General features: G+C 53.9%; 1 protein-coding gene across 3 annotated transcripts in view; it reads left to right on the top strand.

Annotated features, from left to right (window-relative positions):
* Positions 1-18,774, top strand: part of CEMIP (cell migration inducing hyaluronidase 1) — a 160,348-nt gene extending 141,574 nt beyond the window's left edge. For all 3 annotated transcript variants that reach the window (XM_075558073.1, XM_075558072.1, XM_075558071.1), the window contains 8 exons: positions 1,233-1,448; positions 6,793-7,004; positions 7,846-8,031; positions 9,059-9,263; positions 9,474-9,560; positions 10,254-10,411; positions 13,351-13,451; positions 15,922-18,774. In XM_075558073.1, the coding sequence (XP_075414188.1) occupies positions 1,233-1,448; positions 6,793-7,004; positions 7,846-8,031; positions 9,059-9,263; positions 9,474-9,560; positions 10,254-10,411; positions 13,351-13,451; positions 15,922-16,049 (1,293 nt within the window). In that variant the 3' untranslated portion in view covers positions 16,050-18,774. The remainder of the gene's footprint in view (positions 1-1,232; positions 1,449-6,792; positions 7,005-7,845; positions 8,032-9,058; positions 9,264-9,473; positions 9,561-10,253; positions 10,412-13,350; positions 13,452-15,921) is intronic.
* The last annotated feature ends 2,611 nt before the right edge of the window (positions 18,775-21,385 follow it).

The raw sequence follows: 21,385 nt of genomic DNA, 5'->3' as shown, positions 1-21,385 counted from the left end.
GACCGCCTGCCCTTACCCTGCTCTAATCTCCCCCAAGTCTCAGCAGGAACCGTACACTGGACTCACGGTTCGGAAGGACACCCTCCAACAGTCTTGGTCTGGACATACTTGGTGTTTTGACCAGGCCACTGATTTTGCATAGTTAATATCTCTCTCTCTCTCTCTCTCTCTCTCTCTCTCTCTCTCTCTCTCTCTCTCTCTCTCTCTCACACACACACACACACACACCAGCAGCAGCAGTCCCACGGGAGGCCTTTCTGGAAGATGCTCTGTTGAATCGCTCCTGAGAGCGGAATATCAACAGGGGCTTCTTGCCATAGAAGGGGCCACCGACAAGGAGCTGGGATTGAGAGACCAGGACACAGGGCGCCCTTTGAGCCTAGACCGGTCCCTATGTCCTAGCACTCTTTCTTCCCGTCACGGGGTTTCCCAGACCCTGCCCTCCTCCTCCAGGCCCCTGCCCTCTGCCCGGCTGTCCAGTCACTGGCACGCCGAGGAAAAAGACGTGAAACGCAAGTTCCTTAATGACTTTCCTCCGGCCACTGTGGGACTGGCGGAGGTCATGGAAATCTCCAAGCGCTCATGCTGAAAAAACAATCTCTCTGAAGTACACACACATGCACACGCACACGCTGATAGCTTTACTTTCTTGGGCAAACATTCTCAACACACCTCCCTTTTCTTTTCCCCTCTCCTCCTCTCCCTCTCTCTTTCACACACATACACATACCTGCATGTGCGCAAGCACACGCACACACGCTTTCATATACAAAAATTGCCCCACCTCTCTCCTTATACACACACATTCTCACACTTTTACCACCTGCACACACACTTTCTCATAAAAACATTTACTATTCACCCCTCTCTCCCTTTCCCTCACCCCCCGCCCCCCCCCCCACACACCCTCCCTCCCTCCCCTCCTGCCATCTGTGTGCTCTGGGAGCCTAACTCTCAGAGTGTCTCTGGTTCACCCACATAGCCGGCTCTCTCTCCACCGAGCAGAGGATAAGATAACGTGCTCAGTCCCGTCATTGAGGCTGGGTGGGTGCTGGCTATTTTTCTGGCTCCATCTGAGGGGTCAGGCATGCGGTTTCCTCCAGCGCCCAAGAGCATCTTTGGTTTGGCTGGTGTGTAATGTCAGCGGAAATCGGAAACTTTGCCCTGGTCTGATGACGGCTGCAGTTTCCCTTAACCTCTGGCCCAGCCTAACTTTCCTGGGCTCTGTTTAGATTACTTCCAGAGTGTTCTTTGGAGAGCCTGGGCCTTGGTTCAACCAGCTGGACATGGATGGGGACAAGACCTCTGTGTTCCACGATGTGGATGGCTCCGTGTCGGAATACCCCGGCTCCTACCTCACCAAGGACGACAACTGGCTGGTACGGCACCCAGACTGCATCAACGTGCCTGACTGGAGAGGAGCCATCTGCAGCGGGCGCTATGCACAGGTGGGACGCCAGGGACGCCTCTCCGGGTCCAGTCAGTTATTCCCCCAGGCACCAAGCATTTAGTGAGTGCCACCTCTATGCCAACTCTGGTCTGGGTCAGAAAGAGATACCCAACCCCACCCACCCCACTGCCATTGAGTCCGCTCCAACTCCGACTGACCCAATAGGACAGAGCAGACCTACCCCGTAGGGCTGGTTTCCAGGGCTGTAGCTCCTTACAGGTGCAGAGAGCCTCATCTTTCAGTCCCATGAGCAGCACATCGCTCAATCTGCTGGCCCACCACTGTCCCTGAGAGAGGGGCTGGCTTCTTCACCCACCAAAAGGCATTGCACCCATAACACTTAGAAGAAAGTGCTCTGAAGTCAAACGTGTGGATTCAAGTCAGGCTCCAGTCCATTCGGGGTGACCTTGGATGAGTTACTTCAGTTCCAGAAGCCTCGGTTTCCTCATCTGAGCAACTGGGGTTTTAACTGACAATCCTTGATGAGACCATGGTGGTGGGTTCAGGTCTTGCTGATCTGTCAGGCGCCTCGGCCAGAGCTGTTTTCCTGGGAACATCATGTGAGCCACATCAGTGATGGGAAAGTTTCCAGTAACCGCAGCAAGAAGTGAAAAGACACCTGAGCTTTTTACTAAAATTCTATTAGAATTACAAAATGTTCGCAGGGGTTTCAAACGTTCATGGACCAGTAGAATTCGAAGATAGTGGCACCCCCATATGATTATATATTTTATTTAACTCAATGTTATCAAAATATTAGCACCTCAACATGCGATCACTATGAAAACGATCAATGAGATGTTTTACAATTACAACCCCTCCCCCACAGGCATTCTTTAACATCTGACCTGTATGTTATACAGGTGGTGGGTGGTGTTAGAGGCCATGAAGTTGGTTCTGCTCTATACACCGCCCGGTCCGGCACCATCCTTACTATTGTTCCCATGCCTGAGTCCGTTGCAGCCACGGTGTCAGTCCGTCCCCTGAAGGGCCTTCCTCTTGTTCACTGGCCTCCACTCTGCCAAGCACCATGTCCTTCTCCAGGGACTGGTCTCTCCTGACAATGTCCGGAAGGTGTAAAGCGAAGTCTTGCCATCCTTGCCGCTGAGGAACGCTCTGCCCTTCTTCTTTACAAACACATCGGTTGGCCTCTGAGCAGTCCATGGTCACTTCATCTTGTCCTCCAGCACCACGGGGCACAGCCATTCTTTGTGAGTCTTCTCTGTCAGCGGCCGGCTTTCCCCCGTGGAAGGTCTTCTGCGGCAGAGTCGCCTAGTGCAGCGCGTCTTTGATCTCCTGACTGCTGCTTCCGTGAGCAGGGATGGTGGGCCCAAGCAAGGCAAACCCTCGACAACTTCAACCTTCTCTCCATTTCCCCAAATTCTCCATTTCCCCAAATTCTCCATTTCCCCCATGGAGACTGAATTCTCCATGGGTAAAGTGAGTTGTATTACTACCAGTGCAACAAGCTGGTGTTCAATAGTAAAATGTTTGACACTGCTTCGGTTTAGAGATTCAAATTCAAGTAAAATTAAAATATCAGCAGCCAGGGCCACATTTCAAGGGCCCCATGGCCTCACGTGGCTACCATATTGGACATCAAAGGCTCAGACAGCACCCGGAGCATCCTAGCGTTGAGAATATTCGTTGTTATTGAGTGCCATTGAGTCAGCTCTGACTCCTAGTGACCCAGTGTGTCCAAGAACTGCCCCATCAGGTTTCTTGGCTGTAATCTATACAGAAGCGGATCTTTCTCCAGGGGAAGCTCCTGGGTGCACTCGGCCTATCAACCTTTTTTGTTAGCCCAGGTCATGACCACTGTGACATCACCGCTACTTGAAAACATTCAGCTAATGAATAACAAATGTATATACATATGTATAATAGCAGCTAACAAATATTTTCTAGCAGTCCATGTTGCATGCATGTGCACATGTACGCATGTGCGTGCGTGTGTGTGTGTGTGTAGACAGCCACAATAATCGGAATCCACCCAATGGCAGAGAGTCTGAGTGAGTGAATTCTTATATTATTGCTCTTGTAAGAGAAGACTTCAAAGGGTTCCACTAGCTTTTCATTTCATTTTCCCACGATCCTTTGTTGGGGCAGAAGGGAAAAGCGTCCAAGAAGATTAAGAATTATCTGTTCAGGAGGGAAAGCACACTGAGCCAGGAGGAAACATATTCACAAAAAAGTTGTCCTCGAAGGTCACTTGCAAGGCAGCTGTTACTGTCTCCACTGGGGACATGGGAGAGGGTGTTAGAAAGGGGCTCAGTTTGGGGTGAGAGGTAGAGGGAGGCAGTGCCAGGAGGAGGGGAGAGTGCAGAGGTAGGCAAGGCTGTGCAGAGGAGGAGCGACATGGGGTCAGGGTGGCCAGATGAGGAGGGATGGCTGGGCCTTTAGCAGGAAGCTGAACCAGAGGAAGAGTGCAGCTGGAGGTCAAGGCTGTGCCTACCAGCTGGCCTCCGGTCCCTTTGCAGTAGCAGGTGAGCTCATGTGTGGAGAATGCAGGGCGTGGGCCAGTGGCCGGTGGCTGTGGAGAGTGGTGAAGATTAGGCAGCGCTGTTAGAGAGTCCAAGATGTTGACGGGATGCAGTGGACACGTTGTCCGGGGGTGTTGAAACCTCGGTGGAGATCAGAGACGGTGAATCTGAGGAGGCCCTGGGATTTTCTCCAGCCTTGTTCAACCGCCCTGGGCGAGAAGGTGGACCAGGAGAATGGTCTCGGTTGAAGCTTTGGCTGCACGTGCGGATGGGACAAGGGGCGAGGGAGTGGATGGTCATGGGAATCAGTGGTCCAAGGAAGATAAGAAGGGAAATGGAGTCAGAAGGGGTTAGACAGATGGAAGGGCAGCGAGGAGTGGCACCCTGATGAACTGCAGGCCACCGAGCCCTGGGCTCTGCACCCATAATTTCGGCATTCACTCACACCACTGACTCAAGAACTAGACATCCGAAGTGGTGCCTCAGTCTCCCCACCCACCTTTCCTTTCCAGAATGCTGCTCTCATTCCGTAGGAAAGGACGACGTGCTACAGTGCCCCACGGCTAACGGCGACCCCTTGGGCAACAGACCCTAAAGCTGCCCAGTCCTGCCCTAGCCCCATAACCAGCGGCAGATCAAACCAAAGCGATGTATAGATTTTAATCAGCTCATTCTCAAAAGTAGATGGACTCCCCCCACCCCCTGTCCATCTTCATCCAGAAGGCCCACTGAAACCCATTCAGCATCGTTCCAACGTGTGGGCCTCTGCTGACAGAGGAGCCGAGTCTGTGCCCCGTAATTGGCTCCTGGCCAGTTACTGTGAACAACCTCGTCTCTTCACTTTACCGTCTATGAAATGCTTCCATCTACCTTCTGTCTTTTTATCCTGATGACTACTCCCTAAGAGGGATCGGGTTTGAATGTCTCTTTCCGGTTTTAGAGTCTCCAAATAGATAGATAAATGAGGTGACACAATAGCTCCTTTCTTCCAAAGGCACAGCGTGATGGCACGTTGGTGTTATGATCTCCCTCGGCTGCAGGAATGACGCCTGATGAATGTGAGACGGGCGAGTTGGCCTGGTCCTAAACCAGGACACAGTGCTCGACACCCGAGCTCCCCTGCAGAGCCCAGGCTGTGCTCCATACTCACCTTCAGGAAGGGAGCGCAGAAGACACGGTTACTGTAGCAAAGCGTGATGAAGAAATTAGATGGTGCCCAGCTATCCGGTCAAATAGCACCTGGGGTCTTAAGGGCTTGTTTCTAAATAAGCAGCCACCTAAGTGAGATGTCAACTAAGTCCACATTGATGAAGCACACCAACATCAGTGAGCCAGGGATTGTAAATCATGTAATGCAGAAATTTTGTTATGTTTTTCGGTATATGAAGCCCAGGACTGATGGGCCTACAGAGACAGCAAGTAGAAGCGGGGTTCCTGAGGGGGTACAGTGGGGGAGGGGAGTAAAAGGGAGCTGACGTCAAGGAGTCCAAGAAGGAAGAGAATGTGTTGAAACTGATTGTGGCAGCAACTGTACAAACTACTTGATGGGACTGAGATGATAGGATATGACATAGGTATGAGCTCCCAATAAACTGGTCTTGGGGAAAAAATTTTTTTTACAAAATTTGTAAGGCAAAGTAAAGTCTGCTAGTACTGATGGCAGCTGGAAAAAGCTAAATGCATATTTCTATGGCTTTTTATTATGAAAATGAAGCCCAGGAGGCATAGTGGGTGACGTGTTGGCTGCTAACGGCAAAGTCAGCAGTTCAAACCACAAGGCCCTCCAGGGCTGAAAGATGAGGCTTTCTACTCTCGTAATGAGCTACAGTCCTGGAATTCTACAGGGGCAGTTCTACTAGGACCTAGGACCTATGGGGTCGCTATGGGCTGGCACTGACTCGATGACAGTGGATCTGGTTTTTGGTTATTAGTATTAAAAAATAAATTCCCATTTCAGACAGCATAGGAACTCAACTTGCTTCTCCATCCTATCCAAACGATTCGAATGAATCAAAAAAACTTTCTTTGTGCTGTAACAATCTGGTAACTCTTCACAGTGTCTTTCCAATAAATATCCAGATGACCACAAAGACCCCAGGCTGCGTGGTCCCTGGTACGCAGGGCCTGTAAGCCCTGCTTTTCCTCATTTCTCTCTTTCTGAAATGAAATCCCTTGGGATCCCCCAATACAGCCCTGGGTGGTACACATGGCCAACATGCTCAAAGCCTGGTGATTCTTGTCCACTCCGAAGAACCTTAGAACGAAGGCCTGGAGACAAACTGTGAAACTCAGCACTGACTACCCTAGGGAGTAGAAAGCCATTCAGGGACCCTGCTGCAACGAGTCCACAATGGCAACTGGGTTTTTCATGCACCCAGGGTGCCCTGGTCCCACATGGGCTACCCGCGGGCCGAGACGCTGACCTGCAGGGCAAGAGGGCAGCCCCATCCCTAAGCGGCTCTCAGATGTGGTCAGGACAGCAGATAGTGAAGGACAAGCTGCAAGGGCAGTAGAATTGTAGTTGTCTCCCTACCGTTCCCTCGCCCCTAACTCCTCCTCCTCCCAGTTATTCCTCTTTTTAATCTGATTACTAATCAGGCTCCCCCCAAGTCTTCACCGATAGCGCCTTTTGTTGTTAGTGCCCCAGCAGACAGATTGCCCAGCCCAATTTAGGCTGCACCCACCGCAGAAAGACACCTTCCTTGGCCTTTCTTCCTCTGGGGCTGTCCACACGGGGTGCTGCCGAGAGGAGAGGAACACCTGGGAGAGGGCCATCTGGAGTTGGACAGGCAGCAGACACTCTTGGAAGGATCCCCTGTAACAGCCTCTGGTGTTTTTCCTTTTGGGGGCTTTGAAAAGATGTACATTCAGGCCTACAAGACGAGTAACTTGAGGATGAAGATCATCAAGAATGACTTCCCTGGTCACCCTCTTTTCCTGGAGGGGGCCCTCACCAGGAGCACCCACTACCAGCAGTATCAGCCGGTCATCACTCTGCAGAAGGGCTACACCATCCACTGGGACCAGACGGCCCCCGCCGAGCTCGCCATCTGGCTCATCAACTTCAACAAGTGAGCGAGGGGCCCACCAAATCAGGGGGTGGGCAGCAGGGCCCGGAGCACCTGCTCTCAGAGAGGTCAAGGGGATGGAGCTCTGAGATGATGAGTTGATAGGATTTGCTTAGCCCAGGTCACCCCTGCAGGAGGGGGTACCCGGAGGAGTGGACATCAGCTGGGGGCTCAGCACTCAGAAGACGTGGGCGCAAGCCCTTCTGCAGAATGGGCAGCCTGCGGCAGGACATACAGCTAACTTCTTGGAGCCTGAATTCTTCAGGCATGAAAGGGAGAGAGGGCTTGGTGGAGGCAGAGAGAGACCAGGGCCTGGGCCTGGCAAAGCAGTCAGTGAATGGTCGGAAGACCTGGACGTTACTGTTCCCACATCCTGAAGAAGGACGTGAGACTGTGAGGTGAAGGGACGCCACTGAAGGCTCCCGTACGGAGCTTTCTATACACATCACATAGCTGTCACGCTTGCCCTGGGAGGCAGGTATGTATCAGATGCAGAAAGTTGAGCCCAGGGAATGGAGCGTCCGTGCCAACCCTGCTGGGTGGGCCTCCAGACTCTGAAATCTTGTAAATACCATGAGGTCGCCTCTCCCATTCAGGGTGTCCTTTCCCCACCCAAGGGTCCTCATGGACCTCCCCAGAGGTTGACCCCCGAGTCACCCCACTGGCCCTGTTCAGTCACTGTTGCTCCCTCTCTCGTTGCCCACACGGGGCCTCAGTCACAAATGCTCGCTCAGAATTACCGGGGAAATAATGGCGGCATCTTCTCGTCTTCGAGACGTGCCCACGGAGGCTGGCTGGGATGAGCGCCTTTGCCTGTGTAACGTGGCTCTACTTCTGGTTCTAGGGGTGACTGGATCCGGGTGGGGCTCTGCTACCCCCGAGGAACGACCTTTTCCATCCTCTCCGATGTCCACAACCGCCTGCTAAAGCAAACTTCTAAGACGGGGACCTTTATAAGGACCCTGCAGATGGACAAACTGGAGCAGAGCTACGCGGGCAGGAACCACTACTACTGGGACGAGGACTCGGGGTGAGGAGGCTGCCCTTGCTGCAGGAACGTGGCGCTTCCCCCCTTTGGTGGCCCTGGTCTTCCCAGTGCTCCTAAGCAAAGCCCAGGCCCAAACCCACCTGCCACGGACTCCACTCAGACTCTGCGGCTGTGCATCTATACAAAGGCAGACAGCCTTCCCTTCTCCCAAGGAGGGGCTGGGGGTTTGAACCGCTGGCCTTGCTATAAAGCAGTCTGTTGTTGCATAGCTCACAGTGCCAGCGGTCCCCTTACCATGCAGTTTGCTCAGACTCTCTGCCATCGAAGCGATCCTGCTCAAAGCAGCCCCGTCGGATCGAGCAGAAGCGCCCCTGTGGGTCTCCAAGGCTGTGCATCTTTATGGGAGCAGAAAGCCTTGTCTTTCTCCCTGGGCACTGCTGGCAGTTCAAACTGCTGACCCGCTGTGCCGCCAGGGCACCGTACTATGCCATTATCGCTGAGCCAATGCAGGATACTTCCCTGGGCCCTTTGAGCCCTGGGTTACTGTGCCATCTATCCAGGAGGGTTTAAAGCTATCAACCTCTGTTAGGTGGCTGTGTCAATGGCGGGAGAGGAACCGATTTCCGGGGGGAATGGTGGAAGACGCTGTGGCTCTTGGTGTGAAGAACACGTGGCAGAGGCTCTCGAATCCTCACAGCAGCCTGGTTGGGGCAGATGATTTTGACCACTGATCTTAGATGGGAATAGAACAGAGAACCTCAGCGGTCGCAGCAGCTGTTTGGCACAGCCAGATGGGAGGGTTTCGTGACACCCTGCACCCTTTTGTGGCTTGAGGATGGCACGGCATATAGGTCATGCTCAGAACATCATTTCATACTCCTGCAAGGATTTATGTTATTCTCTGCAATCACACGGAATCCTCTGCAGGCGCAGTATACTTCTGTGAGGCCCGTGGGGTCAATGACATTGGCCGGCCCTTAGGAAGCGCGTGGTAGATGGCTTTGGATGAGGGGCGGGGAGAGGGTCTGCCGGCCAAAGCCGAAGGCTCAGTCGTGCCCCCTTTGTACAGGCTGTTGCTCCTGAAGCTGAAAGCGCAGAATGAGCGGGAGAAGTTTGCTTTCTGCTCCGTGAAAGGCTGTGAGAGAATCAAGATTAAAGCCCTGATCCCAAAGCACGCGCCCATCAGCGACTGCACGGCCACCGCCTACCCCAAGTACACGGAGAGGGCTGTCGTGGGCGTGCCAATGCCCAAGAAGCTCCTCGGTTCTCGGCTGGTGAGTGGCCGTGGGGTGAGCCCAGGCCCCTTCCCCATAGCTGCGCTGAGACCCAGCTAGGCTGCCTTCTGGACATCCTCTTGGCTCCACAGAATGTTTGCTGTTAACAGGGGGAGGGGGGCGATAAAGGGTCTGGCACCCTCCCCCTCCAGGCCATCAACTTGGCTCCCCAAACCTGACCAGCATGCCCCTTCTTTCTTCCCTGTCCAGAAAACACAGGACCACTTCTTAGAAGTGAAGATGGAAAGCTCCAAGCAGCACTTCTTCCACCTGCGGAATGACTTTGCTTACATTGAAGTAAGTGACTCTGGCCCTCACGGGTCCCTGATCAGCTCACTGAGAGCGTGTGTTAGCATCGCCGAACAAATTACCACAAACTTCAGGTGCCTTAAAAGATCAGAAATACCCTCTCTCGCAGATCTAGAGTCCACAATCCGAACCAGACTGCCATGGGGATCGGCTTCTGCTGGAGGCTCTCAGGGGAGAAGGGTCCCACACCTTTCTTTTTGCTCCTGGGAGGGTGGGGAGGAAGGCAAACCTGGTGTTCCCGGGCTTGTAGGGAGCTCACTCTGATAACTGCCTCTGTCCTCACAAGGCCTTCTTTCCTTGTACCTGAGTCTCAAATGCCCCCCCCCGGTCTTTCTTCTATAAGGCCAAGTGTCATTGAATTTAGGGACTGCCTTACATTTAGAATGGTCTCGTCTCAAGCTCCTTCACTGAATGACATCTGCAAAGACCGTTTCCATATCAGGTCATATTCGTGGGCCTTTGGAGGTGGATCTTCGGGGGCAGGAGAGGGGGGGATACCATTCAACCCACTCTCACGGTGGCAGACGACAAGGAACTGACTTGTGAGGCTGTTGTGTTTTGAACAACGGCACAGCCAACCTCTGACTTCAGGGTCTACATGGACCATTCTCAGCAGGAGAAATGGGGGGCTGTGGCTGCCTCAGGACCCCACTTCATGCCCCGTGCTGTTTGTATCTGCAGGTGGATGGGAGGAAGTACCCTGGCTTGGAAGATGGCGTCCACGTGGTGGTGGTGGATGGAAACCAAGGGCACGTGCTGAGCCACATGAGCTTCCGGAACTCCATCCTACAGGGCATCCCATGGCAGCTCTTCAATTACGTGGCATCCATGCCAGACAAGTGAGTGCCTGCGTCCGCTTCGGGCACCATTGAGCCCTACTCTGGGTCCCTGTCTCCATCACTGACCAGTCAGGGAACGTTGAGAGCATCTTCGCCACCTGTCCACAAATACTGGGTGCTGGGCCTCAAAAGCTCCCTGCTCCCCCCCCACCCCACCCCCACACCTGTCTACTACTCTCACCCTGGAGCCAGGACCAATAGGAAAGTAGGTCAGGCTGGAGGGAGATGGGATTGCCCAGCAACAAGTGGGAAGCCTGCCCTGGCCCTGGGCTCCTGTCATGAACACACCGTCCCAGCATGATCTCATCCCTCCCACTCCTTCCACGGAATCCAAATGCTGGTGGCCTCTGTGTCTCCAGCCCAGATCTCACCTCCGACATACATATCCGCCTACAGCTTGGATAGCGCCTCCCAGACGTCTCACGTGGAACGGATGTCTCCCCGCTTGTGTTTCTTAAAGTCCTCCAAACCCGACGTGCCTCGGGGTTCTCCCTGTTGGGCTTCAGTCATCACTATCCATGCAGACAACTAACCCAGAGCCTGAGCCATGACCTTGACCCTTCCCTCTGCTTTCTTTCCTTTTTTAGCTTTATACTATATCTTTACGTGTCTTTTAAAACTTTTTAAAAAGAACTTTATTGGGGGCTCTTACAGCTCTTAGAACATTCCATACAACAATTGTATCAAGCATATATGTATATATGTTGCCATCATTTCCGAAACATTTTCTACTTGAGTCCTTGGTATAAGCCCCTCTTTTTCCCCCTCCCTCCCACCCCCAGAATCCTTGATCAATTATATATTGTTATTATTATTGCATATCTTACACTGTCCATTTCCCCCTTCACCCACATCTCTGATATTTGCCCATTCGGGGATGGGGGGGGCGCTATATATCCAACCTTGTGATGGGTTCCGTCTTTCTCACCCTTCCCCCTCCCTGACCACCCCCCTCAGCCCTCCCCCCTCTACCCTCATGATAGCGTGACTCCCATTACTGTTCCTGAGGGGTTTATCTGTCCTGAATCCCATGTGTCGAGAGTGTTTATCTGTACCAATGTGTTCTGCGGTGTAGCCAGATCTGTAAGTTAGAACTGGGTCCTGGTAGTGGGGGGGAGGGGAAGCATTCAGGAACTAGAGCAGTGGTTCTCAACCTTCCTAATGCCTCGACCCTTTCATACAGTTCCTCATGTTGTGGTGACCCCCAACCACAAAATTATCTTTGTTGCTACTTGATAACTGTTATTTTGCTACTGTTATGAATCGGGCGACCCCTGTGAAAGGGTCATTTGACCCCCAAAGGGGCCGTGACCCACAGGTTGAGAACCGCTGAACTAGAGGAATGATGTGTGACTCGCTGGTGCTATACGACACTTTGGTTGAATTATCCCTTCTTTATACCGGATGCTTACTGCTCGCTTGCCAGGTTCCAGCTCAGTGTCCTCTCAAGGGCTTCTCAGCCCATGCATTCCCATCCATCACCAGAACGGGTGGCCCTGTCTCCTAACAGGCCTCCTTGACTTTCATCCACCGTCCTCATTGGCTGCTGGCTTGAACTTCTCCCATGCAGGCATTGCCTCTGCGCTCCCCTCAGAAATCTTGGGTTAAGTCCCCATCCTCCTCAAGTCTAGGACACATGCCATCTGTCCCAGGAGGTCTCTTCTGCCCCACCAAGAAGCCAGGCCCTGCTGAAGCAGTCCCTTCAAGAGGACTTGCGGCCAGATCTGCTCCCCCATCTGGACTGTGGACTTCCTGCCTGATTACCATGGGGTTTCCCGCATGGTAGCCAGCTAAGGAGCCGGCTCAAGAGCCACACCCTGAAGAGCAGGAAGACCAAGTAAAATGCTTGGCGTGGTACCTGCCATCGAGCAGGTGCCGTGAGTATACTTACTGAAGGAAAACACACAGGCGTGCCCAGTGTTGAATCGGGTGGGCACGACATGGGCCCTGAGCTGCGGGAGGCCCGGAGCACCAGCTCTGAGCTTCATTGCATTTTGCCCCACCGCTAGCCCCCAGCACAGACTTCTTGTGTCTTCATTCCACGTAGACAGATCGGATTTAACCATTTGGGAAAAGCCCATTTATCATCTGGTTTCCAAAAAAAACCCTTTTGAGCCAAAGATCTTTTTCTAGAAAGGAACCAGGAGGCAGAAGTCTGGAATAAGAGATGAACATGCAGAGTGGTTCTGTTTGGCTCCTCCCAGCCCGGCAGCAGCCTGGGCGAGCCTCTGAAGGGAAGTCCCAGCCCCCTCCTGAGTAAACAGTGTGGCAGGCCCTGAGCTGGTGATGGGTCCGCAGACCAGAATTAGGTACCTCTTGACCCTTCTCTCACCTCCTGGAAAGGAGTACAAAGGGGGCAAGTCAGGTCCTTCCCCACTGTCACTGCCATCTACCCCTTTGTGCCCAGGGCCCCGGTCTTCTCGTCCCCATCGTCGGGGCCACCACTGGTCACAGGAAAGAGCAGGCAGTGCCGCTCCTAAAAACACGCCAACACATGTCCCACTCTTTCCTCTCTGTCCCTCTTCCTCCCCTCTTTTCTTTCTGACACCATGTTTCCATCTAGCCCCCTCCAGACAGGGCTGAGATCATTCAAAGTAAGAGATGCCTGCAGAAGCCCTACTGTGCGCCCGGCCCTGGCAGAGGCGCTGGTCTGTGTGGGGACCCACGCACACCGCAGCGGGCGGAGTGCAGGCTTACAGGAGCCCTGGGCACCAGCTGTAGCCAGATGCGTAGGAGGGTGTCAGGATGCTGTCACCCTTTGGAAAGTGCCTGTCAGCAAGCTGCCCGTCAAGAAAGCCCACTCCTTCCCCTTGGCCAGCTCCCCAGACGCAGCTGAAACTCTGGGCCCACTGCACACGGCCTCCCCCACCTGCCCTGTCACCCCTCACTCAGACTGCTTTCGTGGTCTGTTGTCCGTGACCACGCCCCTTTCTCCTCAGTTCCATCGTTCTCATGGCGTCAAAGGGCAGATATATCTCCAGAGGCCCGTGGACCAGAGTGCTGGAAAAGCTTGGCGCAGACAAGGGGCTGAAATTGAGAGGTAAGCTGCCTGAGCTGGGCTGCAAACTGACCGGGAACCAGACGGGGCAAAGACCTAGCACGGAGGTGGCCGCTAGCCCTTCTGGAGTGCAGAGCGTTCTTACCTGCTAGCCTTGGGTGCAGTCTCTGGACCTTCTGCACGGTGGTGGGCAATGAGTGAGCGGGACGCCGCCTGCTTATTATCCTACCAGGGGCAGCCAAGAGAGCTCCACGGCACAGCATCCTTGTGGCTGTCGCAGAACTGTGTGGCATGGGTTTTTCAGTAGCTGATTCCCCCCCCCCCTCAAAAGTTGACAGTCAGGACTTTCCTCCGAATTACCTCTTGGTGGGCTCAAAACACGACTCTGTTGGTTAGGCAGCCAAGCACGTGCACTGCCTGGACCAGCCAGGGATGCCCAGCCCACATGACAATTTTGCTTTCACTTGTAATCATGTATTAGAAGAAACCGATTTGGAGTTGTCTACCAATTTATTCAGTCGATGGCCCTTTGTGCCACCAAAGTGTCTCCTGAGAAGTGGGGTGGTCTTTCCTGGGAGCCTAACAACCTAGCTACGCTGACCGCCACTCAGACTGCCCAGGACCCTAACTCTCGCCCGGCAGGCCACCGGTGCTCAACGCCCGCCTCGGCACACTCTCGCTTCTTCCTGGGGACAGGCGCCCAACCCCAGTTGCTGTGGAGTCCTTTTGTGCTAACGCGGGCCGCAAGTGTGCAGAGCAGAGCTACTGGTCTAGAGTTGGCAAGGTTGTGACCTTTTGGAAGACAGTCCCCAGGCCAGTCTTCCCAGGCGCCACTGAGTGGGTTTCCGTTAGTAATCAAGCGCCTGAGTTGGCCACCCGGGGACGCCCTGGGGCCCATTGGGAAAGAGAACATGAAAGCTTGGGGGTCTACCTGCTCTGTCCAGGGTCACACAGCTTTCCAGAGTGAACTCCTGCCACAGGGTTCCGAAGGACCCTCACCGTCATCATCCCCGACAGTTCTCTGAGGGCTCTCCGGAGGGGCGTGGAGGGAATGGGAAGGAGCCTGTGCGGCTCCCTGAATGTGCAGTCACCATCGGCTGCGCACGGTGCACCACAGAACGGGTGCAACAGGTACTGTTGAGAGAGGGGGAGGCTGAGAATTAGGCAGCGAAGTCACTTGTTAAATCTGAGGATTTGGATCCTGACCTTTTCTTGATCCAAAGACAGTGTGGTCCACCACGGCGCCCTTCTGATTAAGAACGACATCAAATCCAGCAGCCCCTCCTGTGGGACTTTTACCCCGCCCCCTCCCAGGAGAAGGCCCCAACACCAGCCCAGGAAGACAGGAGGCAAAGAGAAGCTTCGTCTCCAACCCAGGCCTGCGATAGTCTTTTTAGGCTTCCATCTCTTAAATGAAGATCCTCTGCCCTAAGTCCTGCGGCCATGGTGTTGTAGTGGGTTAGCCACCAGGTCAGCAGTTTGAAACCACCAGACGCTCTGTGGAAGAAAGACGAGACTGCATACTCCCATAGTTAGTCTCAGAAGCCCACGGGGACAGTTCCAGTCGGTTCTTTAGCTTTCGCTGTAAGTCCGAATCAAACACGATGGCAGTGGGGAGGGGGTATTGTTGGTTTAGTTTGGGATTTTTTTAAATCTTGAGCTCTGAATCTCAGGAATCCTCGTGGTCTGGGGCTTAAGCGATGGACTGCTGACCCAACGGGCAGCCATTCAAACCCACCAGCTGCTCTGTGGGAGGAAGATGCGGTTGTCTGGGAAGCCCTGTGGGGCAGTTCAAACTGACTAGAAGGACCTTCTTGTGTTTGTGCGACTCATTCTGACATGGCCTAAATCGAGTGACCCTGGACATGTGTCTGGCGGCCAGGAGACTGTCAGTGGCAGTCAAGCTCCGACATGCCGCAGGGACAGCCGTGCACACACAGCCTTGGAGACCTACCGGGCCACACCATCTCTGTAACCTTGTACCAATCCCCGCACTGCTCAGAAGCTCCTTTTAAAGCCACAGAATGCTAACGCTGCCAACACTGAGGAGTGCGGGCGGGGGGGGGGGGGGGGCGGGAGGAGAGACGGGGACCCGGAATCTTGCAGATGGATGCCAATGCTTAAGAGATGGGGAAAGGGGGCTTCTGAGAAGGGCAGGCACTGCTGACGGTCCAGGGGGCTGCTGGAAACAGGCGCGGCTTGTGCCAGGTCACCTTCTTCTCAGACAGTCCCTGCACCGCCCCTCTCTACTGCCTGTGCTGGGCAGGCGCATGCGCCTGCTTTCCTGTGTGCAAGAGAGAAACTGAGACCCCATGTGCTGAGTTGACGGGGAAGCTCAGGGGAGATCGCCAAGAAGCCAGGGACCATCAGTAGCTGCGCATTAAACTGTCACCAGTGGGGCCCCAGCCCAGTGTGCTGGGGCCGGGGCAAGGCAGTGGAGCACTGGAAGGGCATGGGGCCCAGCCCACGCCTCTGGGTATTCATTCTCACATGGTGCACTATTGCTTTACAGAGAAGATGGTCTTCGTGGGCTTCAAAGGCAGCTTCCGGCCCACCTGGGTGACTCTGGACACTGAGGACCACAAGGCCAAAATCTTCCAAGTGGTGCCCATCCCTGTGGTGAAGAAGAAGAAGCTGTGAGCACGCCTGCTGCCCCCCCCCCCATGCTGCCCTGTGGGGGACTCTGGGCAGCAGACCAGGGCAGCGTGGCTGGGTGCCCCTGCCCCAGTCCAACAGCTGCTTGGGAAGGCTATGTGTCAGCCCTGCTGGGCCAAGGGGCAGCCCTCAGAGACCCCTGGTGCTGCCCACTCACCTCCACCCCCATGTCTACCAGCAGCCCTGGAGCTGTGCTGGCCGCGCTGGAAAGCTGCCCATACCTCCAGCCTCCCGGGGTCTTCACTCATATCTGTGCCTCTTCGGCGGGGGTATGAGGACCACTCGGGGAGAACCGGACTGTGGCAGCATCCCAGGCCCACCTCTCGGGCAGAAACTCCGGCCCAGCCAGGAGTCAGCAGGGGGTTGGGATGTTCTGTTTGCCCCAGGTCCTCCAGCGAGCACTTTGGGGCAGTGGGTGTAAGAAATTGAGCCGTGGCCTTAAGGAAATTGTTCTTCCTCTAGCGAGAAGCCACCTCCATGGGGCGAGGGGCTTGGTGAGTAGACAGAGCTCTCTGGGATGAAGCCGGTTGCCGGAAGAGAAGGGGTGACCCCTGGCTCTACAGGTGCTCAACCATCTGGGAGAGACTCTGGGGTGGGAATTGGATGAAGTGGCTTTGGAAGACCCTTTTTTGCTCTGAGATTCCAAGCACCTGTGGCTTGGGAACTTTGTCCCTGAGCCCCAGAGGAGGTGAGAACCTCAGGAGCTAAGTGATTCCATGCCTAGTGCCCCACAGGGAGATCTAGGTGATAGGGAGGTGGCGTTCGGTGTGCATCCGCGGGAGAGTCATTTCCCAGGCAGGGCAGACCAGGAAGCCTTCCTTGGGAAGTGGCATTGGGGTTACGGAATGGAGATGGCCTCTGCTGAGCTTACAGGCGCCTTCCTGCCACCAAGTGCCAGGGCCTGGTGACTGCTGAGTCACACTGTGTCCTCTACTCCCTTGCCCTCTCATGACGGAGAAGGGCGCATTGGAAGTGAGGCCGGGGCTGGGCTGATGGTGCCCAGAGCTCTTGGAATTCACTTCCTGGCCTAACCTCTGGCTCCAGGAAAGGGTAGAGGCAGATAAATGAGGTGTCCAAGAAGGGCCCCATTTGGGAACAAACGGGACAGCAGAGGCCTCTGGGAAGCAGTAGGCTGTCTGTGCATCTCCATGACCCTGGGAGGGAGGCTGGAGCTGGAAAGTACTTTCGAAAACACCTCGTCCAACCCCTTCATTTTGCAGTTGGGACAAAGGAGAGGCTGAGATAGGAAAGAACCACAGGGCCAGGGTGGGCCACGGAGAGGGACCCCGCTCCCAGCACCTCAGAACATAGCACACTGCCTCAACAGCGGCGACCCTCGAGTGTCCCGGGCTCTCCTGAAACAGCTCCCAGCCGTGAGGACAAGTCGGCTGTTAGGGACAGCCAGAGGATCAGAGCATACTTAGCCAGAGACAGGTCCCCCTGTATACCTGCACACCCACACCTCCTCTGGGCTGAGTGGTTCCCACAACTTCACCAGGTCTGTCTTACCTGAGTGCCCATGCCACGCTCGCCCAGCAACTGGGGCTATTCCATTGGTGCTACCTGTCGGCAGCTCTGCAGGTGTGGCCCAGCAGACAGCACTAGGGCATGCCGAAGGAGCTAGAGGGATCACCCCCAGCCCCTTCAGCTGGTGTTTTTAATGCCCGGTCCCCTCTCGTGCCTCCCGTGGCGAGAGCACCTGGAAGAGGTACGATTCTGCCTGTGGTTTTTTCCTCTTGGATGCAGTACCAGGGTCTTCTCAGGTCTCCCACTGAACCAAGAGGGGTCCCCTTTCCTGCCCCAACCACCAACTCTTCCCTTCGCAGGGAGCCCACTGGGCTGCTCCCTCCGCACACATGAGACTCGGTCCACTGCCCAGACTGAGTTAACTGCCAGGGACGGGCTCTCCCCGCGAAAGGGCCTTCTAGCTGCTAGGAGCTGGCCATGGGACTCCACCTCTTCAGGCATGGCAGCTTCCCAGACAAAAACATCATGGGAAGGCCCAGCCCAGGGAGACCGGCGACCACGAGGAGAGTATTACGATGACCTCACGTTCTTCCCCTTGCCTGCGGATTTGTGGTGTCTTCAAATGCTTTTGTGCACGAGGGTCTCACACTGTAAACCACTTAGGGGTGGTTGCTTTCAGGTGGCCAAGAGTGTTGACCGTCTTGGGTTGGGTCCATTTCATCAACAGCTCTTGGGGAATTCTCCGAGCTGTATATATGGTTCACCGTGGAGGCGCTGTACATATGGGCTCCTGTCCTCGGCCATTCGCCAAGAGACAGCGGCCAGGCCTCTCTCGGTAGTACAACGTGTCTCCCTGCTTAGAAAGTCCTCGTCGTTGTTTGTGGTGTCTGTGTGTCCACGTTGAAGATCAGGGAAGCCTTGAGGAAAAAAATCACACCCCACGGAGATGCTTGTCTTTTTCCTGTTGCCGAAATAGCTGGTCCTTTTTCGGGAGTTCGATGTATCACGTGTTTTGTTTGTAAACGCTTCTGACAGGCGCCGCCGTGAATGAAAAAAAAAATCTATTTTCTATTTATTTATTATAAGCACTTCTAAGAGTCGCCATCAGAGAAATGAAGCCTTGTCTTCGGTGTCATGTTTGGGAATGGTCTCTGGGCCCTTTGAGAAGCCTGTGTGTCCCCAGAGGACATCAGCTCTGGTTGAGAAAGGCATGCTGTACCATAGTAAACTGCCCAGATGCCAACGCTCTGTGTTCTCGTGTGTGCTTTTGTTTTCTCATTCAAGCAAGTCGTTTCAAACCAGCGAGCTAAGAAAAGTAAGACTTCTTCAAAAACACCCGATGAGTCTGCCCCTCTTTCGCGACTTGGTTCCCATGTCAGAGTCTGACCAAGTTCCCCCCCCACCACCACCTACCCAAGGGATTTCCCCAAGAGCAGATGGAAGTGTCCTTATGAGGTCAGACCACAGCACCGACCTTCGGGTCAATTCTGAGTCTTGGCCACCCCATGTGTCTGAGGACCACTGTGAGCCACTGGGTTTCCGATGGCTGCTTGCCATCGGTAACCAGGCCTTTCTTTTGAGGCCTTTCTGTGTGGACTTGAACTTCCAGCCTCCAGTTAGTAGCTGAGCACCCTAACCATTTGCACCACTCCAGGGACTCCAGGCTCCAGGAAGCGAGGTTATTAGGAGAAGCTATGAAATTAAACGCATGGCACGAGGTGCCCCATCTGCAGGGAGTTCAACCCTGATGGCGGCAATCTTACACAAATGGGTTCAAGTTCCTCACTACAAAGGAGTCCCTGGATGAAGCCAGGGGTCCTGGTGGCATCATGGGTTCTTCAGGAGGCTGCTAACCACACTTCGGAGGGGTCATGCCCACCAGCCGATCCTCAGGAGACAGAGGAGACTGTTTGCTCCTATGAAGATGCCAGAAGAACAACTCTATGTTGAAAGAAAAAAATGAGGAGCTGATATCAAGGGCTCAAGCAGAAAGCAAATGTTTGGAGAATGATGATGGCAACAAATGTACAAATGTGCTTGACACATGGATGGATGGATGGATGGATAGATGGATGGATGGATGGATGGATGGATGGATTGTGATAAGAGTTGTACGAGCCCCCAATAAAATGATTTTTTTAAACCTGCCAGAATGTTCCTTAGAAGCCAGGATAGTGAGACTTCAACCAGGTACTATGAATGTGTTCTCAGGAGAGACCAGTCCCTGGAGAAGGGCATCTGCTTGGTAAGGTAGAGAAGCAGTGAAAAAAAACGTGGCTGCAACAATGAGTTCAAACATAATAGCAGTCGTGGGGATGGCGTCTCATGCTGTCACACACAGCGTCGTGAGAGTTGACGCGGACTGGCCGGCAGCAACCCACAGGAGTCAGAATTGACCAAATGAAAGTGAGCTTGGTGTAGTGGGTCTCACTATTTAAATGAGCCTGCTGAAGGTTCCATATCCAACGTGATCGAAGAAACTCAGTCGCCCCAACCACTACCAACACACACACACACAGACACGTGCCCACGAATTCACCTTCCTGCTCTTCTCAGCCCTGCCCGTTTCCACTCTGGCCCTCCTTCATCTCAGCCGATAGAGCCCTTGTCTTTCTGCCCGCCCCACAGGACAGTGGGCTCAGTGTGAAACCCAGAGCCTTTTCCTTCTTGATTTCCCACCAAAATGACCAGAAACATAAGGAAGTTATTTGCGGCTGAATTTTGCTGAACAATTAGAAATACAGCGTAGCAAACAACTTAAAATAGAAGATTCATCATCTTGGCTGGAAAGCTTCCCATCTCCCTCCCTCTAGAACTTCCCTTAGGAAAACTGCCGGTCGGTCCGGTGGCCTGTGGCTGTCAGACTCCTCACCTCCCTGTGCATACGCCTTCTCACTCTCCCCACCGGTGGCGTTTTATTGTTTGTTTGTTTCAAATGGCTCTGGGCACTTTCAAAACAAGGTTTTTGAACCCAAGTACACTCTGCTAACAAAGAATGGGCTTCTCTGATTCACCGCCTGTGGGGAGTCTAAGGGCTGGTGCAAACCTTAACTCTGATGGGATCAAGGTTAAAACTGGATTCTCTGCACCCAGGACCTCAGGGTGTCAGCATGTGGGGCGGGACTTCTGTTGTCTTAAAAATCTAATCAAAGCCTCAAAGTCAAGGAGGATAGTTGGCAACTGGCCCCAGCTCCTAAGGAAGGTGCTGGAGAAACAGTTGAAGGATTTGGTAAGAGGGTGCAATCCTGGGCAACTTCACCAGTCTTCAGACTCGGAAGAAGAAAGCTAGGAGATCCCTTTGTGCAGTCATCAAGGCAGAAGAGAGGCGTATAGAGATTCATGGTGCCAGATGCCACCAAGGCCGTGCATGGTGACCCTGTGTACATCAGGATGAAATTCTGGGTCGTCCTCACAATCGTTGCTATATTTGAGCCCACTGATGCAACCACAGTGTCAGTCCATCTCACTGAGGTTGTGTTAGTCTGGGTAGACTAGAGAAACACATTCATGGACACTCGTGTGTATGAGAAAGGGCTTTATATACCAGAGCAATTGAATATTGAGAACACATCCCAGCCCAGTCCAGATCAAGTCCATAGTCTGATATTAGCCCATATGTCCGATACCAGTCTATAAAGTCCTCTTCAATCTCACAAAGCACGACGATCACAGGCCAGTGGGTGGGAAGTCTTGTGGATCCAGTGGTGGTGGAAGCATCACAGCCCTGGTGTGGGTCTCCATGTGGCTCCTCCAGCTCCAGGGCTCCAGAGTTGCTCCATGTGTCTTGTCAACAGGAATGTCTCCCAGGTAGGGAGGGGGTGTCCCGCCTCCAGTAAGCTAGTTGTCTCCTTAGC

This window comes from Tenrec ecaudatus, chromosome 9, assembly GCF_050624435.1.
Source record: "Tenrec ecaudatus isolate mTenEca1 chromosome 9, mTenEca1.hap1, whole genome shotgun sequence".
In the NCBI taxonomy this organism is placed as follows: Eukaryota; Metazoa; Chordata; class Mammalia; order Afrosoricida; family Tenrecidae; genus Tenrec; species Tenrec ecaudatus.
This window is presented reverse-complemented; position numbering and strand designations above follow the sequence as displayed.